The 16,399-nt window shown below is 59.2% G+C and overlaps 2 protein-coding genes across 2 annotated transcripts; one reads left to right on the plus strand and one right to left on the minus strand.

Annotated features, from left to right (window-relative positions):
- Nucleotides 1-3,495: 3,495 nt before the first annotated feature.
- On the plus strand, nt 3,496-7,412 carry LOC309584265 (cytochrome P450 4F3-like; the record flags this gene model as incomplete). The annotated part of the gene is made up of 12 exons (XM_082300218.1): nt 3,496-3,681; nt 4,005-4,149; nt 4,481-4,534; nt 4,781-4,908; nt 5,343-5,473; nt 5,743-6,010; nt 6,357-6,423; nt 6,498-6,627; nt 6,698-6,831; nt 6,913-6,977; nt 7,056-7,138; nt 7,232-7,412. The coding sequence occupies 12 exons, from the start codon at nt 3,496-3,498 to the stop codon at nt 7,410-7,412; spliced, it is 1,572 nt and encodes a 523-aa protein (XP_082156344.1).
- Nucleotides 7,413-7,821: 409 nt separating this feature from the next.
- Nucleotides 7,822-10,753, minus strand: LOC309584256 (uncharacterized protein). Its single transcript, XM_082300211.1, has 3 exons — nt 10,391-10,753; nt 9,558-9,636; nt 7,822-9,371 (listed from the first exon to the last, which is right to left on the minus strand). The coding sequence occupies exons 2-3, from the start codon at nt 9,577-9,579 to the stop codon at nt 8,521-8,523; spliced, it is 873 nt and encodes a 290-aa protein (XP_082156337.1). The 5' UTR covers nt 9,580-9,636; nt 10,391-10,753; the 3' UTR covers nt 7,822-8,520.
- Nucleotides 10,754-16,399: the final 5,646 nt, after the last annotated feature.

The raw sequence follows: 16,399 nt of genomic DNA on the forward strand, positions 1-16,399 counted from the left end.
GCAAGGTCCAGGGCTGGGCAATGCCATGCTGGCCCCGAAGGAAGCTGAAGGTTTTAACCTGGGGATTGGCCAATGCAGCAGCAGGAAGGAAGCAGTGATGGGGACAGTGACAGGGATGGTGACGGTGACAGAACGAGGCAGCCATGCATGGCTTGGGGCACGGCGTGGGGCATGGTGTGCAGTGTGGCGTGGGACATGGCACAGGATACAGGGCATGCCGTGGGTTGGGACATGACCTTGGAGCATGGCACAGGACACGGGACATGACACAGGACACAGGGCATGGCTAGAGAGCACAGGGACATGGGACATGACTGTGGAGCGTGGCACAGGACACAGGGCATAGGACATGGCACAGGACACAGGACATGGCACGGGACATGACCATGGAGCATGGCACAGGGCAGTCAGTCCCAACATCATCACTCCAAACCCCCTCCCACCAACCCCACTGGGACACCCACCCCAAGCCCTGGAAGCTGGGCCAGCTCTGGATCTCCTGGAAGAGGGCGTTGCCAGGGCAGTTGGCATGGCTGAGCTGGCGGTGGGCACATGGGGTGAAGTCTGGCCAGACGAGGTCAGAGTGGACAACACAGGGCAGGAGCTCATCCTGCACCAGGGCCAGGGTGTCGGGGTCCAGCAGGGTGGCCGAGAAGTCCCAGATGATGCCAATGCCCAAGCCTTTGGTACTGTAGTCCTTGGTGTGGGCACCGACCCAGCGCCACCCCCGACCCTCGTACAGGTATCCGTCTGAGCCCACCACGAAGCTGCAAGGACCTGATGGGGACAATGGTGGGGATCATGGGGAGGACAATGGTAGGGACTACAGGGGGACCATGGGGGGTGAAAGGGACCACAGAGGGTGACAGAGACCACAGTGGGACAGTGATAGGGACAGCGGGGGGACAATGGTGGGGACTACAAGGGGACAGTGATGGGGACCACAGTGGGTGACAGGGACCACAGGGGGTCACAGTGACTGCAGGGGGTGATGGGGACCTTGGGAGGCGACGGGTCTCTCAGGGGGTGACAGGGCCCACAAGGGTACAATGACAGCTCCCTTGAGGGGTGACAATGACCTGCAGCCAATGTTGTCCCAGGTGCGGGTGTCCTGGTGACAGCTCTGCCTGTCCCTCGTGGCACAGGCACGGGGCAGAAGCTCTGGCATGGCCGTGTCGGCTCCAGGGTGTGGTGGAGGAACATGGAGCCCAGCAGGAGCTGCAGCAATTACAGGGTGCCCCAGCACAGACGGGCCCCCACATGCAGCGGGGCACGATGCTCAGGCACTCTGCAGGGGCAAGGGGCTCCATGTGTCCCATGAGCCCTTGGGGACATGGCAGAGTCCACGTGGGGACAAGGGGCTCAATGGGTCCTTTGGGACACGTGGGGACACCTGAGGGACCTTCAGCCTGGATGTGGGAGGGTCCTCCTGGGAGTTACTGAGGGGTCGGAGAGGGGCTGCTCAGGGTGTCCTCTGGCCAGGACATGAGGTGGCCAATGTCCAGGGGACACAGCAGTATTGGCAATGGAGACATGGTGGTGGCCACCCAGGGACCATCACCCAGGGGAGAGTGGTGGCCATCGGGGGGACAGAGTGGTGGCCATACGGAGGATGTGGTGGAGGTCATCAAGGGGACACAGTGGTGTTCACCCAGGCAGCATGGTGGTGGCCATCCAGGGGACCCGAAGATGTCCCACCACACCAAGCCACCTGTCCCTGCCCTCATCTCTCAGTGCCTGCCCACCAGAGTGACCCCACCCCACCCACCTGGGGTCCCCTCCCACACCCTCCCACCCCATTTGTGCAGTGACAGCCCCCATTTGTGTGGTGACAACCCTGTTTAGGGGGTGACATCCCCTGCCCATACCCACGTAGTGCTCGCTGAACTCCCGAGACACCCAACGAGCCACGGTCACCACTTGCTGTGTCTTCACATCCCTCAGGAGATGCCAGGTGGGTGACAGCACCCATAGCACCGCCAAAACCTCCTTTTGTCTCCTCCTTCTCCAGCTCTCCTGGCCCCACCAGCGCCCTGAAATCCTGGTTCCAGTAAGTGCTGGGGAATCTCCTCATTTCCAAGCCATTGCTGGTCCTGCAGTAGCCTCAGAGCAGCTTGGCCAGCAGGAGGGGCTCCCGGGCCAGTCACACCCCCAGGACCACCCCATCCATGGTGGCCACAGCATCGGGGACAGGGGATGGGAGGCCCTGCAAGATGTAATTTTGGCAGTTCCCCATGTCATCCCAGCAGCCGCTGGGTCCCAGCATGATCCTATTGTTGTCACCAGGAGAGATGTCCCCAAAGCCTCGGCGGTGGTGACAGTGAAGAGAGGATCAGCAGGGGATTAAGGCTGGGGAGAGGCCACCCAAATCCTCCAGATCTCAGCCCCATCTCGATGCTGGCGAGGAGGGGAACTGAGGGCCACCGTGGAGCCGTTGAGTGTCCAGTGTCGCGGGGTCACGGCAGAGGAGCTCGGTCAGGAGCTGCCACTGCCCGGGAGAGCTGGGTAGGTCCTGGGGGTGCTTGCCCAGCACGGCCTGGCACTCCAGGGTGCTCCAGACCCCCAGCACCTGCCCCAGTGCCGTGGTGGTGACGGGGGAGCTGCCCCAGGGCTGGAGACTCGAGGACATCCATGATGTCACCTATGGAGTCCATAGGTGGCGTGGGGGACATCCGTGGGGACACCTGGGGGAAAAAGGGTGGGCAGGGGGTGAGGGTGTGTGAGGAGAAGGGTGGGGAGGGGGTTGAGGGGGGAAAGACACCCAAAAATGCATCAAAGCAGGGGGAGGGCACCCAAAATTAAGGGAAAGGACCCAAAATCTGAACAATGCACCTAAAACTGGGGAAAGGACTAGAAGAAGGGAAAGTACCCAAAATAGAGTTAAAGGACCCAAAAGAGGTGGAAAGGACCCAAACCAAGGAGAAAAGAACAGAGACAAAACCAGAGGTCAAAAGGTGTCACGGGGTGCCGTGGCATGTCCCTACGTGTTCCGGGACGGGCACAGATGCTCCGCGCAAGGAACAGCCACGGCAACATCCTGCGGGACGTGGAGACACCCTGCGGGACACGGCGGGGGCGGGGGGCAGGGGACATACGGGGAGGGACAGGGACACACAGAAGCGGACAGGGTCACACGGGGAAGATGGGGACAGGGACACTCGGGGGGGACAGGGACACACGGCAGTGGACAGGGGACACGTGGAGAGGGACAGGGACACACGGGTGGGGGACAGGGACACACAGAGTGGGAGACGGAAGGGGGACGGGGACACAAGTGGGGACAGGGACACACACAGGGAGACGGGGACACACGGAGGGGAGGGGACACGATGCCACCAGGACGTGTCAGGGGACGCTGCCACCAGGACGCGCATTGCGACAAAAGCCACCTGGAGGCATCCGGTGACACCCAGCGCGGGGCCACGTGACCCCGCGGGCGACACCGCCCGCGCCCGACCCTTGCCCTGTCCCCAGCCTGTGCCCAGGAGCGGTTCCATGGCGGTGGCCGCGGCGCTAGGTTCCCTGGGCGCGGTGGCCCTGGGCACCTTCGTGGTGGCCCTGCTGCTGCGGTGGCTCTGGGATGCGCTGGTGGCTGTCACCCGATTCCGGGCCACTTGTCGCCAGCTGAACAAGTTCCCCATCCCACCCTGGCGCAATTGGTTGCTGGGACACACCGGCATGGTAAGGGCACGGCCGGTGGCACCTGGAGTGGTGGCACCTGCAAGGGGACAGGAGGAATGGAGTGGTAGCACTTGGGGGGACAGTGAGGACGGGGTGGTGGCACCTGCAAGGGGACAGGAGGAATGGAGTGGTGGCACTTGGGGGGACAGTGAGGACAGGGTGGTGGCACTGGCAAAGAGACAGTGAGGATGGGGTAGTGGCACCTGTGAGGGGACAGAGGAGGCTGACACACATGTCCCCAGGGCTGGCAGTGTCCTGAGGACACATGTGTCCCCAAGCCTGTCTGTGCCCCCGATGACACACATGTCCGCTGCTGTCCCCAGGGGCAGAGTACAGAGCAAGGCCTACAGCAGGTGGATGCCTTGGTGGCCCAGTACCGTCACGGCTGCCTCTGGTGGGGACTTCCCTGGCTGCCTGTCCTGCGCCTCTTCCACCCCAGCACCCTCCGGCCACTCCTCAGTGCCTCAGGTAGGACATGGGACATCCAATGGGTCCCCAGGGCCACCCACAGGTCCTCAGAGGTGTCACCATGGCCAGGCCAAATGCCACCCCATAGTGGCCACCAATCTGTCCTTGAGGTTCTCCAAGACCACCCAAAGGTGTCACCATGTCCAGCCTCTGGTTGCCTCCCAACCCCCATCCTGTAGTGGCCATGGGTGCTGGGAGAGGGTGCCCACCCCAGGGTCCCCACCTGAGGGTTATGGGTGCAGACAGGGGGGCCCCACCCCCAGTGTCCCCACCCAGGAGACCTGATGCCACCCCAGTGAACCCCTGCCCACCCTGTCTCTGTCCCCCACAGCCTTCGTGGCTCCCAAGGACGAACTTTTCTACAGCTTCCTCAAGCCCTGGCTGGGTGAGTGGGGGGGGGTTGGGGTGGGGACACCACCCCTGGGTGCCCCCCGAATGGAGATGTCACAGGGGACAGCACCCCTGAGTGCCTCCCCAGATGGATCCGGGTGTGTAACAGGGGCAGTGGGGGACGGGACAGACCCCCTGGGTGCCCGCAGGATGGATCTGGATGTGTCACAGGGGTCAGGGGCAGCAGGGGACAGGGACAACCCCCCTGGGTGCCCCTGGCGGACCCCGGTGTCCCCCCCAGGGGAGGGGCTGCTGCTGAGCTGCGGGCAGCGCTGGGCGCGACACCGGCGACTCCTGACGCCCGCCTTCCACGGGGATGTGCTTCGGAATTACCTGGGAATCTTCAACCAGAGCACTCGCGTGCTGCTTGTGAGAGATCCAAGATGCGCATGAGTCCTCATTCGCACCCCAAATCCTGACCTGCACCCCAAATCATGAGTGCTGCACCCCAAATCCTGACCTCAACCCCAAGTCCTGACCTGCACCCTGAACTCTGACGTGCATCCCAAACCCTGAGTCCTGCACCCAAAACTCTGTCCTGTACCCACTGCTGCACCCTGAGTCCTGTCCTGCACCCTGTCTTGTCCTGTTCCCCAAATCCTGTACTGTCCCATACCCCAAACCCAAACCTGCCCCCAAACCCCAACCCCACCCCTCGCTCATCACCCCATCCCTGTCCCACACCCCCATTCCAACTCTGCCCCCTGTCCCACCCCCAATGGCCCCCCCGGTCCCCATCCCTTGTCCCTGACCCTGTCCCTGTCCCCTCCCTGTTCCCTCCCTGATGCAGTCCATCCCCGCAGGCCAAGTGGAGGGTGGCAGCAGTGGCAGCTGGCGGGGGGCCGGTGGGGTTGGAGGTGCTGCAGCCCCTGAGCCTCCTCACCCTGGACACACTCCAGAAGTGCATCTTCAGCCATGAGAGCCACTGCCAGGAGTGAGTGTCACCTGTCCCACCTGACCATCCTGGTGGCTGTGGTGACCCCACCATTGTCCCTGTTGACCATCCTGGTGACCACGGTGGCCCCACCATAGTCCCCGTTGGCCCTCCTGGAGGCCATGGTGGCCCCTCCATTGTCCCTATTGGCCATCCTGCTCCCACCATTGTCCCCACTGGCCATTCCGGTGGCCACAATGGCCCTGCCATCCTCCCTGTTGGCCATCCTGGTGGCCACAGTGTCCCCCCACTGTCCCCGGTTCCTGCAGGCAGCCCAGTGAGTACATCCAGGCCATCCTGGAGCTGAGCTCATTGGTGGTCCGACGCCAGCTCCAGCCACTTCTCCACCCGTGGTGGCTCTACAGCCTCTCCTCTGATGGTCAGCACTTTGCCCGCGCCTGCGCCACTGTCCATGCCTTCACTGCTGATGTGGTGCAGCGCCGGCGCCGTGCCCTCGCCCGCCTGGGCCACCAGGCCTGGCTGGATGGCCACCGGGGACGCAGCATGGACTTCATCGACCTCCTGCTGCTCACCAAGGTGGGGCGGGGGGGTCAGGGGTGGTGGCTGTGGGGGCATGGAGGTGGTCAAGAGGGTGGCAGTGGCCATGGAAATGTTTGCCATAGACCAGTGGGATGCTGGTGGACATGGGGGGGTTTGGGCATATACTGGTGGCCAAGGGGGGAAAACAGTGGTGGACATGGGGGGGTTTGGGCATATACTGGTGGCCAAGGGGGGAAAACAGTGGTGGCCATGGGCAGCACTGACCAGAAAGGTGGGGGCCAGTGGGATGGTGGTGGCCATGGGTGAACAGTGGTGGCCATGGATGGGATTTGGTCATAGACTGGTGGTCCCAGGTGGCCCATGGCTCATCTCACTCCTCCAGGACGAGAACGGCCATACCCTGTCCGATGAGGACATCGCGGCCGAGGCTGACACCTTCATGTTTGAGGGTGAGCACGAGCTCCCAGGTGCCATTGGGGACGAGCCACTCTGGTGTCCCCTCGCTCATCCAATGTCGCCACAGGCCACGACACCACAGCCAGTGGCCTGGCGTGGCTATTCTACAACCTGGCTGGCCACCCTGAGCACCAGGAGCGGTGCCGCCAGGAGGTCCAGGAGCTCCTGGCTGGCCGGGACACTGCGGACATTGAATGGTGAGATGTCCCCAAGGCCACCTCCGGCCACGTGGCTCGGGGACATGGTGCCACCCCCACTTGTCCCTAGGGAGGACCTGTCCCAGCTGCCCTTCACCACCATGTGCATCAAGGAAAGTCTGCGGCTGCACCCTCCTGTCACTGCTGTGTCCCGGCGCTGCACCGAGGACATCCCCCTGCGTGATGGCCGCATCATCCCCAAGGGTATGACATGGCCAGGGTGTCCCTAATGTCACCACCCACCCTCATCTGCTGTCCCTAAAGTGGCCATTCCCATCACACCAGGGGTCACCTGCCTGATGAGCATCTACGGGACCCACCACAACCCAGACCTCTGGCCCGAGCCTGAGGTAAGGCCACCCTACGAGGCGTCCCTGTCACCACAGTGGTGACAGCTGTGTCCCCTCAGCGTGACGCTGTCACCCCAGGTGTTCAACCCCCTGAGGTTCAGCCCAGAGAACAGCAAGGGACGGTCCCCATCGTCCTTCATCCCCTTCTCTGCCGGCCCCAGGTACGTGGTGGGGCGGGGACAGGAGTGTCCCGAAGTGCCACCCTCGTTCCTGGTTGGGTTCACAGTGGGGTGACAGTGGAGATGTGGTGGCAGGAACTGCATCGGGCAGAGCTTTGCCATGGCTGAGATGAAGGTGGTGGTGGCACTGACGCTGTCCCGGTTCGTGCTGCGGAAGGACACAGCGAGGCCACCCCCGCGCCGCAAGCCCGAGCTGATCCTGCGTGCCGAAAATGGGCTTTGGCTGCTGCTGGAGCCACTGCCGGGAGTGGCCTGAGGGACACGGGTCACCAGGACATGGGGACACCCCGCGAGGTGGGTGTCACATCCAGGGGAGGAGAGGGGAATAAATGGTAGCATGAAGGGGACAGTGTCATCATGGTGGTGGTGGGGATGTGTTGTCCTTGGTCATGGGACACCTCATGGCATGGATATGTCAACCCATGGACTTGTCCCCTAGGCCACTTGTCACCATCCATGGCTACATCCCCCACGTCCTCATCCATGGCCATATACCCCCACGTCACCATCTATGTCTGTGACCCCCCACGCTCAATATCCCCATCCACAGCCATGTCCGCACCCATGACCATGTCCCTGTCCCCACCATGTCCCCACCCATGTCCCACAATGTTCTCATCCATGTCTGTGTCCCCCACGTCCCCTTCCATGTACCCATCCATGTGTTAGTTCAATGTCTTTATTTTTACCCCAATGTTGGGTGAAGGGATGAAGAAGAATGAAAACAAAATCAAGGCTAAAATAAAAGGATTTACGTGTCCATGCTGGCTGAGTATCCATGTGCTTGAGTGGGTGGAAAGAACCTTTTTTAGAGAGTTTTCCACTCCATTGTCTCCAAAATCTTGCTTTTTGCCCCAGTCCATCACGGTTTGGCTGTGGAAGATGCCTGTGGGCCAGAGAGAATTAGAATTATGGAATGATTTAGGCTGAAAAAGACCTCCAAGACCATCCAGTATTCCTTGATGCCACCAGAAGAAATTATTGGATGCAAAAGGTAAGAGTTTTTGGGGTCAAAAGTAAAAAAAAAAATGCTGTCCCCAACGAATTCCTGACATCAGTCTGCATCCCAGTGGATTTTTGTCCTGCTGCATCCAGGTGCCCACAGGGAGCCAGGCAGATGTGGAGACCACCAGCCAGGATGATCCCAACACGGATCACCAGGAGCATGGATCACCAACTCTCTGCCCAAGGGGGGTCACTGTGCATCATCTAACAGGGGTCCTCCAAAGGGGGATGGAGTTGGAGCAGTGCACAAAGATCTTCCTGCACTCAGGGGACTCACAGGGCTTCCCTTACTGGTGGCTCTGTTGGTGTTGGGTCAAGTGACAGCTCTGTGAAAAGCTCTTCCCACATTTGGGACACTCTTAGGGCCTCTCCCTGGTGTGGATCTTCTGGTGGGAGGTCAGGCTGTATCTCTGGCTGAAGCTCTTCCCACATTCTGAACACCTGTAGGGGCATTCCCCAGTGTGGACTGTCTGGTGCATGATCAGGCCAGAGCTGTCACGGAAGCTCTTCCCACATTCCCCGCACTTGTAGGGTCGTACTCCAGTGTGGATCATCTGGTGGCGGATCAGGTGGTAGCTCTTCCTGAAGCCCCTCCCACATTCCCCACACTCATAGGGCCGTTCACCAGTGTGGATCCTCTGGTGGCGTTTCAAACTGGAGCTCAGGCTGAAGCTCTTCCCACATTCTCCACACCCGTAGGGCCGTTCCCCAGTGTGGATCCTCTGGTGGGTGATCAGGTGGGAGCTGATGCTGAAGCCCCTCCCGCATTCCCCACACTCGTAGGGCCGATCCCCGGTGTGGACTGTCTGGTGGCGGATCAGGTCGGAGGTGTCTCTGAAGCCCTTTCCACATTCCCCACACTCATAGGGCCGTTCCCCTGTGTGGATTGTCTGGTGGCGGACCAGGCGGGATCTCTTGCTGAAACTCCTTGCACATTCCAAGCATTTGTAGGGCTTCTCCCCATCATGAAGCTGCTCATGGACCCCCAGCTCCGAGCTCTGGCTGGATCTCCAGCTGCCTTCCTGGAACAGGGTGGGTCTTCCCTCCTCAGAGCACTCTGGGCTGTGTTTGCAGCCCCTCCTCCTGCAGGATCTCTGGGGCTTTTCCTCCCTGTTGGATTCCTGCGCCGTGGAGCCGCTCAAAATGGCCTCTTCCACCAGGTTCTGCCACGGGGATTTGTCCTCCCTGGGCTCCGTGCTCAGCTCCTTGTCTGGGGGAGGAAGGACAAGGAGAGGATGGGATTTGCCTCCGTGCCACAGGGAAGGGGAAGGAGATCCCCCCAGTCCGTCCCCGGCAGGACGGCGTCGGCAGCGGGGTTGTCCTGCAGCCGGGGGCGATGCTGGGCTGGGAGATGGAGCAGGAGAGAGGGGGAAAGGGGCACTGACTTCCTCCTCACCTGCCTGGGGGTCCTGGGGCATCTTCCTCTTCCTTGCAGCCTCTTCCTCCAACCGGCCAAGGTTTGGGAATGGGAAATCCTGGTTTGGGGGGAAAAACAAGATGTGAAAGTGTTGGCTTTGAGGGTTCCACTGTCCAAGTCCATCTCTAGAAGTCACCGTGGGTCTGGTGTCCACAAAAACCTCCAGAAATCAAGGAGTCCAAAATAACTCTCACAGGAGTTCCCTGTTTCCAGTGTCCTTACTTTGGGGTTATGGGGGTCCCTCTTCTCAGGGCTGCTGGGGGGCCTGTGGGTCCTGAGGATAACCTCTCCCAAGTCCTGCTTAGGGATGCTGGGGGCATTTCGGGGGTCTCAGGGGTCATCCTCCCCTGACTCTGCTTCGGCTCCTAGGGGTCCTATGGTCCCCCTCCTCAGCATCTCCCCCCCCTCCAAGTACTCGGGGCTTCCCCCTCTCCCCGCCAACACTTTCAGGGTCAGGGGGCCCGAACCCCACTCATCTCCAGGCTCCCCCACCCCTCCAGGCTGCCGGGGGTCCCCCAGGTCTGTTAACGGGGGGCTCCCGTGTTTCACCCCCCGGCTCTCCCGGGGATTCCCAAAACCCATGTCCCGCCCAACAGTACCGGGCGATCGCCAAGCGGGCCCCTCAAAATCCCCCCAAGGGGCATTTACGGCTCAGCTTTGGACTCCTGCAAGATCAAAAAATACCTTCCCAGGGACACCGAAATAGATTTGCGACTCGATTCCGAAATCTGCGAGCTCCAAACACCTCCCCAGAAAAAATCCTCCCGGAGATCCCGCGATAGATTTGGGGCGAACTTCCCCTCCCCGGTCACCTGCGGAATGCGGGGGGATGCGATGCAGTCGGGCCGAGGAGCGCTGTGGACTCAGCGAGCGGCAGCGGATGCCTCCGATTCTCCTCTTCTTCTTCCTGTTCGGGCTCCTCCTCTTCCTTCCCCTCCTGTTCCTGCTCCTCCTGCTTCTCTCTCCCTCCTCGTCCTTCCACTCCTCCCCCGCTCCCACGCCGGACTCCCCTTCCCACCCGTCGCTGCCCCACGGCCGCCGCAGCACCGGCTGCTGGGTGGGGGGAACCCCCCATGAGCCCCCAGGGATGGGCAGGGGCTTTGGGGACCCCCCAGTGCGGATCCGCCCCTCCCGAGCCGCAGGGAATCGCTCCAGGGCTCAGGTGCTGGGGGACAGGGCTGGACACCCCTGGAACGGCCCTTCTTCCATCCCCACCCCACCTTTCCCTCCCCCCTCCTTCCCTTTCCCAGCGTTCCCCCAATCCACAAACCCCTCCCAACTCAATTTGGGTGTCCCACCCCGCTCCCGTTCTGTCTGGGGTTCCCAGCCCCCTCTTTTCCCCAGCTCTTCTGCCCCTTCATCGTCCCCCCCCATCCCCACCCTCCCCCGTGCTTGGTTTTGGGGGTTCCAGGTCCCTCTCCCCCTTCTCACCTCGTCCCCCGCTCAGCCGGCGGCCGGGGCTGCTCCCAGAACCTCCAGTAACACCATGCTTGCTAACCTGTGACACACCAGTACGGCCCCAGCTCCCCCCACATGCCCCATGGCCATCCCCGGGCAGGTGCCAACACCCCAAAAGCAGCCGCGCTGTGCCCTGGGATGCCCAGTCCCAGGAGAGCCGCTCTCGCAGAAAGAAGCAGCTCCCGGGATTCCTCTGCGCAGAGCACGACAGAGATGCACGAGGACAAGGCGAACCCCGACTCCCGGCCACCCAGGGGGAGGGATACTGGGAGCACCGGGAAGGAACTGGGAGCACTGGGAGGGAACTGCCGGGGGGCGTGGTTACCCACGGTGGGCGTGACCGACCGGAGTGGGCGTGACCACAACGATCGGGCCCTGTGGAGGCGTGGCCATGCAAATAAGAGAGCGGTCGCGCGCGGTGATTGGTGGAGCCAGAGCGGCGGGTTTTGGTTACGTGAGACCGCGGCCGAAGCCCGGGCGGGGGCGGTGTCCGGTGAGCAGGGAACGGGAACGGGAGTGGGAACGGGAGTGGGAACGGGAACGGGAGTGGGAACGGGAATGGGAACGGGAGTGGGAACGGGAACGGGAATGGGAACGGGAATGGGAACGGGAGTGGGAACGGGAACGGGAATGGGAACGGGAATGGGAACGGGAGTGGGAACGGGAACCGGAGTGGGAACGGGAACCGGAGTGGGAACGGGAGTGGGAACGGGAACGGGAGTGGGAACGGGAACGGGAACGGGAATGGGAACGGGAGTGGGAACGGGAGTGGGAACGGGAACGGCCCTGCAGCGCACACAGTCTGTGTGGTCACCTAAGGACATGGGATGTGCAGTCCCTTCCCTTCCCTTCCCTTCCCTTCCCTTCCCTTCCCTTCCCTTCCCTTCCCTTCCCTTCCCTTCCCTTCCCTTCCCTTCCCTTCCCTTCCCTTCCCTTCCCTTCCCTTCCCTTCCCTTCCCTTCCCTTCCTCCGTCCATCACATGGGACAGGGGAGTGGGAGAGATTTAGGATAAGTTTTTGGCTTTCTACTCCTGTCCCTCCTGAACATTTGCAGTGATTGTAGGCTGCAAAAGCAGCCTGTTTGTGGAAAACACATGGAAAACCTGCAGAGATTTAGTCTTAAATTGTTGATCTATCTCTCCATTCTCAATCCTTCTTCTTTGTTTTGCACTTTGTTTACTCTCTGTCTGTTTGGTCCTTGTATACTGAAACTGATCGACTCAGGTGAACAGGGAGGAAAAGAAACAGAAACATGAAATGGGGAAACAGCTGGTGAGAATCCTTTGAAAGAAATGGCACTGGTATAAGAGGCGGGGAGATTCCCTTTCTTCCTGCTGAGAAAAGAAAAGTGGAGTGAAGGACATCCAGATTTCATAGCAAAAATCCCATGTACACTTCTTAGGCAGAGACAGTAAATGCTGGCCCTGGGCATGTGCTCCAGGAATGACAGTGGGGAGGAAGACAACCTAGTCCTGTGTCTCAGCTCATGCAAAGGGCCCGTCCAGGAGCAGCGTAGGGAAGACGAGGAGCAGCAAGAGCGCGGCCCTGGGCTGGCTGAAAGGGGACTCCTGGGCCCATGGGCAGAGTGGGGGTACATGAAAACCATCAGGGTCACAAATTCCTGCCTCAGGACCCTTCCAGGACTCCTTGGGGATTAAGCATCTGGATAGGACACCAGGACTGCTGCTTCCAGGCCGAGCACCACCCCTTCTGTGCTGCACAGATCGTCTTTCAGTGCCACAAACAGTTCTCAGCCTTTTCAGAGTATTTCTGTAGCATCGTGACAGACACTAAATAAGAAAGAAAAAGAGGTCTGTATGGTTTCTCCAAGACCAAAAGAAGTGATTTCTATATGCAATTCACAGCCCAAAAAAGCCATCTATTGAAATAAATAATAAGTGATCAAATGGATCCTGTAGGCTACAACTGGATTATATCCAGAGAAAATGTAGAATACAGTTTTGTAAAGTCGTTTTTAAAGCTTTAAGTACAGTTACATATTTAGGGATAGCCATTCCTCAGGCCTCTGTCTTGCAACACATTCTCCTGGCATCTCTGGGAAATTCTCAACTCCACAGACAATGCCTGTCTCCAGGAGTTCCCTGCCAGCCACCAGGTTTCTTTTCCTGGGCACTGTATTAGTGAAAGTTCAGGCAGAAAGCATTCTGCTGCTTTCATCTGTGCTCCTGAGAAATGAGGCTTTTGTGAGGCCCATTTCACTTTTTTCGGGGAAGAACCCCAGGCCAGCTTGTGTCACCTGAGCTGTGCTTTCCTCTCGCGCTTTCCTGAGCCCGTGGGTGCCGCAGTGTGCACAGGGTGAAGCTCTAATCCCACCTGGCTCCATCTGGCTGGGCAGGCTGTGTCAGCCACCTGGAAAAATGAACGTCACAAGGGCCAAAGAGTGCAAGGAAACCTTCAAAACAAAAAAGCCACAGTGACACAGGCAGAGCTTCAGCAGCACCAGCTGACGGTGTAAAATCCCTTAAACAGATGATGTAAAGCTGGAATGGATTGATTCCAGCATCCCAGTGCACCATCTTCTCAGTACCTGCTTAAAACGTGGCTAAAACCTGGTCCAGGCAGCGCTCCTCTGAACCTCTGGGAACACCAGAGCCCATAAAACACCTGCCAGGCCTCACCAAATCCCAGGCTTGCTCACAGAAATACCCCACTTCGATTAAGCAGCACATTTAGAATTTTGCCGCTTGTCCTCTTATGTTCTGCGTCCTTGAAAGTGGAAATGTGGCTGGAATTTGCTTCATTTTGCAGCTGTGGGAGGGAGGAAGTTACTACCAGGTTGCTTTATTGCACAGAGACTTTTAAGGGATCAACACTGGAATGCAACCATCGCATGCAAGGGTTCTGCTTTACAGCAAGTATCCAGAAACTGACAATCAAAGTAAGTTCCATGGAAACCTTCGGAAACCTTGGGAACTAATGCAGAAAGGGCTCCTGGAAGGCCTGAAAACCCACTATTCATCTTTCTGGAAAGTCCCCTTCCGCTGGCTGCGTGTACCAGCAGCCAACTTGTGGGAAAACAAGATGGCAATGAGGGACGAATGAGCTGCATTTCATGAAGAAAAGCTACTTCTGTTTAAAAGGAGAATGAGATCAATAGAGCAATACCCCTTGGATTTTTCCCCAGTAGAGTCTTTTAGATACATTTGATGTTTGGGTTCTTTCTGGGACTAAGGTCTGCCTGGAGGTCCTGCCTACCTCTATTTGAGCACAGCAGGCTCACCTGAGGTCAGAACTGGCCTTGGAACAGCAGTGGCTGTTCTGACTCGATTCCAGCAATGTTCCAGCAGCAATGGCCGTGCAAAGTTCAGAGAAACAAACCACAAGATGCCATAGCTGTGCCAAAAGCAGCAGCTTGAAACATTCAGAAAGGATCAGTGCATAATCTGGATGGAATTAAGAGTAGCTTCCATTCCACTGAAATAGAAGCCTTTTCGATAGGCATCATGAACACAGCGTCTGAGGCTTTGGGGACACTGGCATGGCACCACCTGGCACAAGGTGCAAGGGCCTTGGAGTGTCTGAGCAGTGTGACACCCAAAGTGTGAGTAGGCAGGACATGCTGCTCAACAAAGATCACTCTGTTGGGAAAGATGAAACAGGAAAGCCTTATAAATATGATTGCCTGACAAAAGATTTTGGGAATATGAAAACTATAAGCGACATCGAAATGAAAGCCACCTTTGAGATACCAAGTCTTAGTTACTGAACAACTGGAAAACAATGGTATGGCCGACTGAAGGTAATCCCCTCTTGATTGAACAATACCCTCTGCTTGCAGGCAGGTCCAAGGGTCAGAGCAGACCCTACTAGCTCAGCAGAAGGGGTCCAAAGAGTAGTTTTTAGAAGTTAAGATGTAACACTCTATGGTAATATAAGAACTCTTATAGGCTGTATGTAAATGCTATAGGATTTGTATCTTGTATTAGATTGGTTAGTGACAATTAGAATATTCAGTACAGAAGATGATTTATTGTATTGTAACCAGGACTTCAGACACTTTTTACTACACTCTTACTATACACTCTTACTGTAGACTCTTACTATTCTCTCTTTGCTTACCCGCTTACTCTCTTGCTCTCTTGGGCCTGCTCAGAGCTGCCAGCTGCAGCTCTAAGCAGTGCCCCTGTACCCACGCCCTTTGCAATAAACCGCATGTTCCAAGATCTGACCACAGAGATCTCCCGTCTTCACCGTCACCATCCGTCCCGACCGACCGTACCCCCCTGCACCTACAGTCTGGCGCCCAACGTGATTGCCGAACCCCCCAAGAACCTTCAGCCTGGCGCACAACGTGATTGAAGGCTCGGTTCAGCTTTCTCCATCTGTGGGAGACTTCTCCATGGACGGTAACTAAAAGACCAGTTATAGCCACCTAGAACGTGTCGTGAGCACGGCATACCGTTGCTGCGCATCGTAAAAGCCGGAGCTCTATAATTCTGCCGAGGCAGCCCTCGAGCACGGGGATTACCTGGAGCTCTTGGAGGGAATTGCCTGGCAGTCCTCGAGCACAGGCGGCCACTGCTGCGCAGCCGCTACCTGGAGCTCTTTGAGGAAGTTTGCCGTGGCACCCCTCGAGCACGGACACGCTGCTAAGCAGTGCCGACCGGAGCTCTAAGGAGGGACCCTGCCGCGCACCCCGAGCACAGGCGAGTAGTGCTCAGCACCGCCCGCACTGGAGCTCTTAGTGTGACCCACCCGTGAGGTCCTGAGCACGGAAAGCCGTTGCCATGCGACGCCTAAAACCGGAGCTCTGAGAAAGGACCCAAAAGCAGCGTCCTGAGCGCCGAGTGGAGTGCCTGGCCAGCCCCCCACGACGGACCCCTGAGCAAGGACACTGCTCCTACGACATCTAACCCCGTCTCCCGGCACCGCCGCTCCGGCAGCGTCGTTCCTGCCCGCCGCACCACCACCCACCCCAGCCCAGCCTACAAGCTCCCAGCGGCAGCACGCCGTGATCCAGCCGCCGGCCCTCCTGCCTCCCGCCGGCCCTCCTGCCTCCCGCCGCCCCGAGATCATCTCCTGCCGACAGAGCAGCTCTGCCGCCGCCGCCCGCCTCCGTGGCCCCAGACCGCACCCTGCTGTATCCACCGCAGCCTCCCGCTTCTCAGCTGCCAAATAGTGCAGTCCCACCGCCACCGGCATCCATGATCGTCCCATCGCCCCCTCCCTCGACCGCGGCCGCAGCCCCAGCCCCTGGTTCTGCAGTCCTGCCATCTCCCGCTCTGCCCGAACCGCCCGCCACACGGACTGCCGCCATCACAGCCTGCCACGTTGCCCTGATGACGCAACCCACGCATGCGCAATCGCTGCAACTCCCGGACCAGCGATATCACTCCGCTCAC

This window comes from Coloeus monedula, assembly GCF_965178545.1.
Source record: "Coloeus monedula genome assembly, chromosome: 38".
Taxonomy (NCBI): Eukaryota; Metazoa; Chordata; class Aves; order Passeriformes; family Corvidae; genus Coloeus; species Coloeus monedula.

Excerpts from the sequence above, each read along its gene's own strand:
- LOC309584256 (XM_082300211.1), bottom strand. The coding sequence starts at position 9,579 with ATGCCCCAGGACCCCCAGGCAG. Across the intron at positions 9,372-9,557 it reads GCCCCAGGACCCCCAGGCAG|ACAAGGAGCTGAGCACGGAG; the intron begins GTGAGGAGGAAG and ends TTCCTCCCCCAG.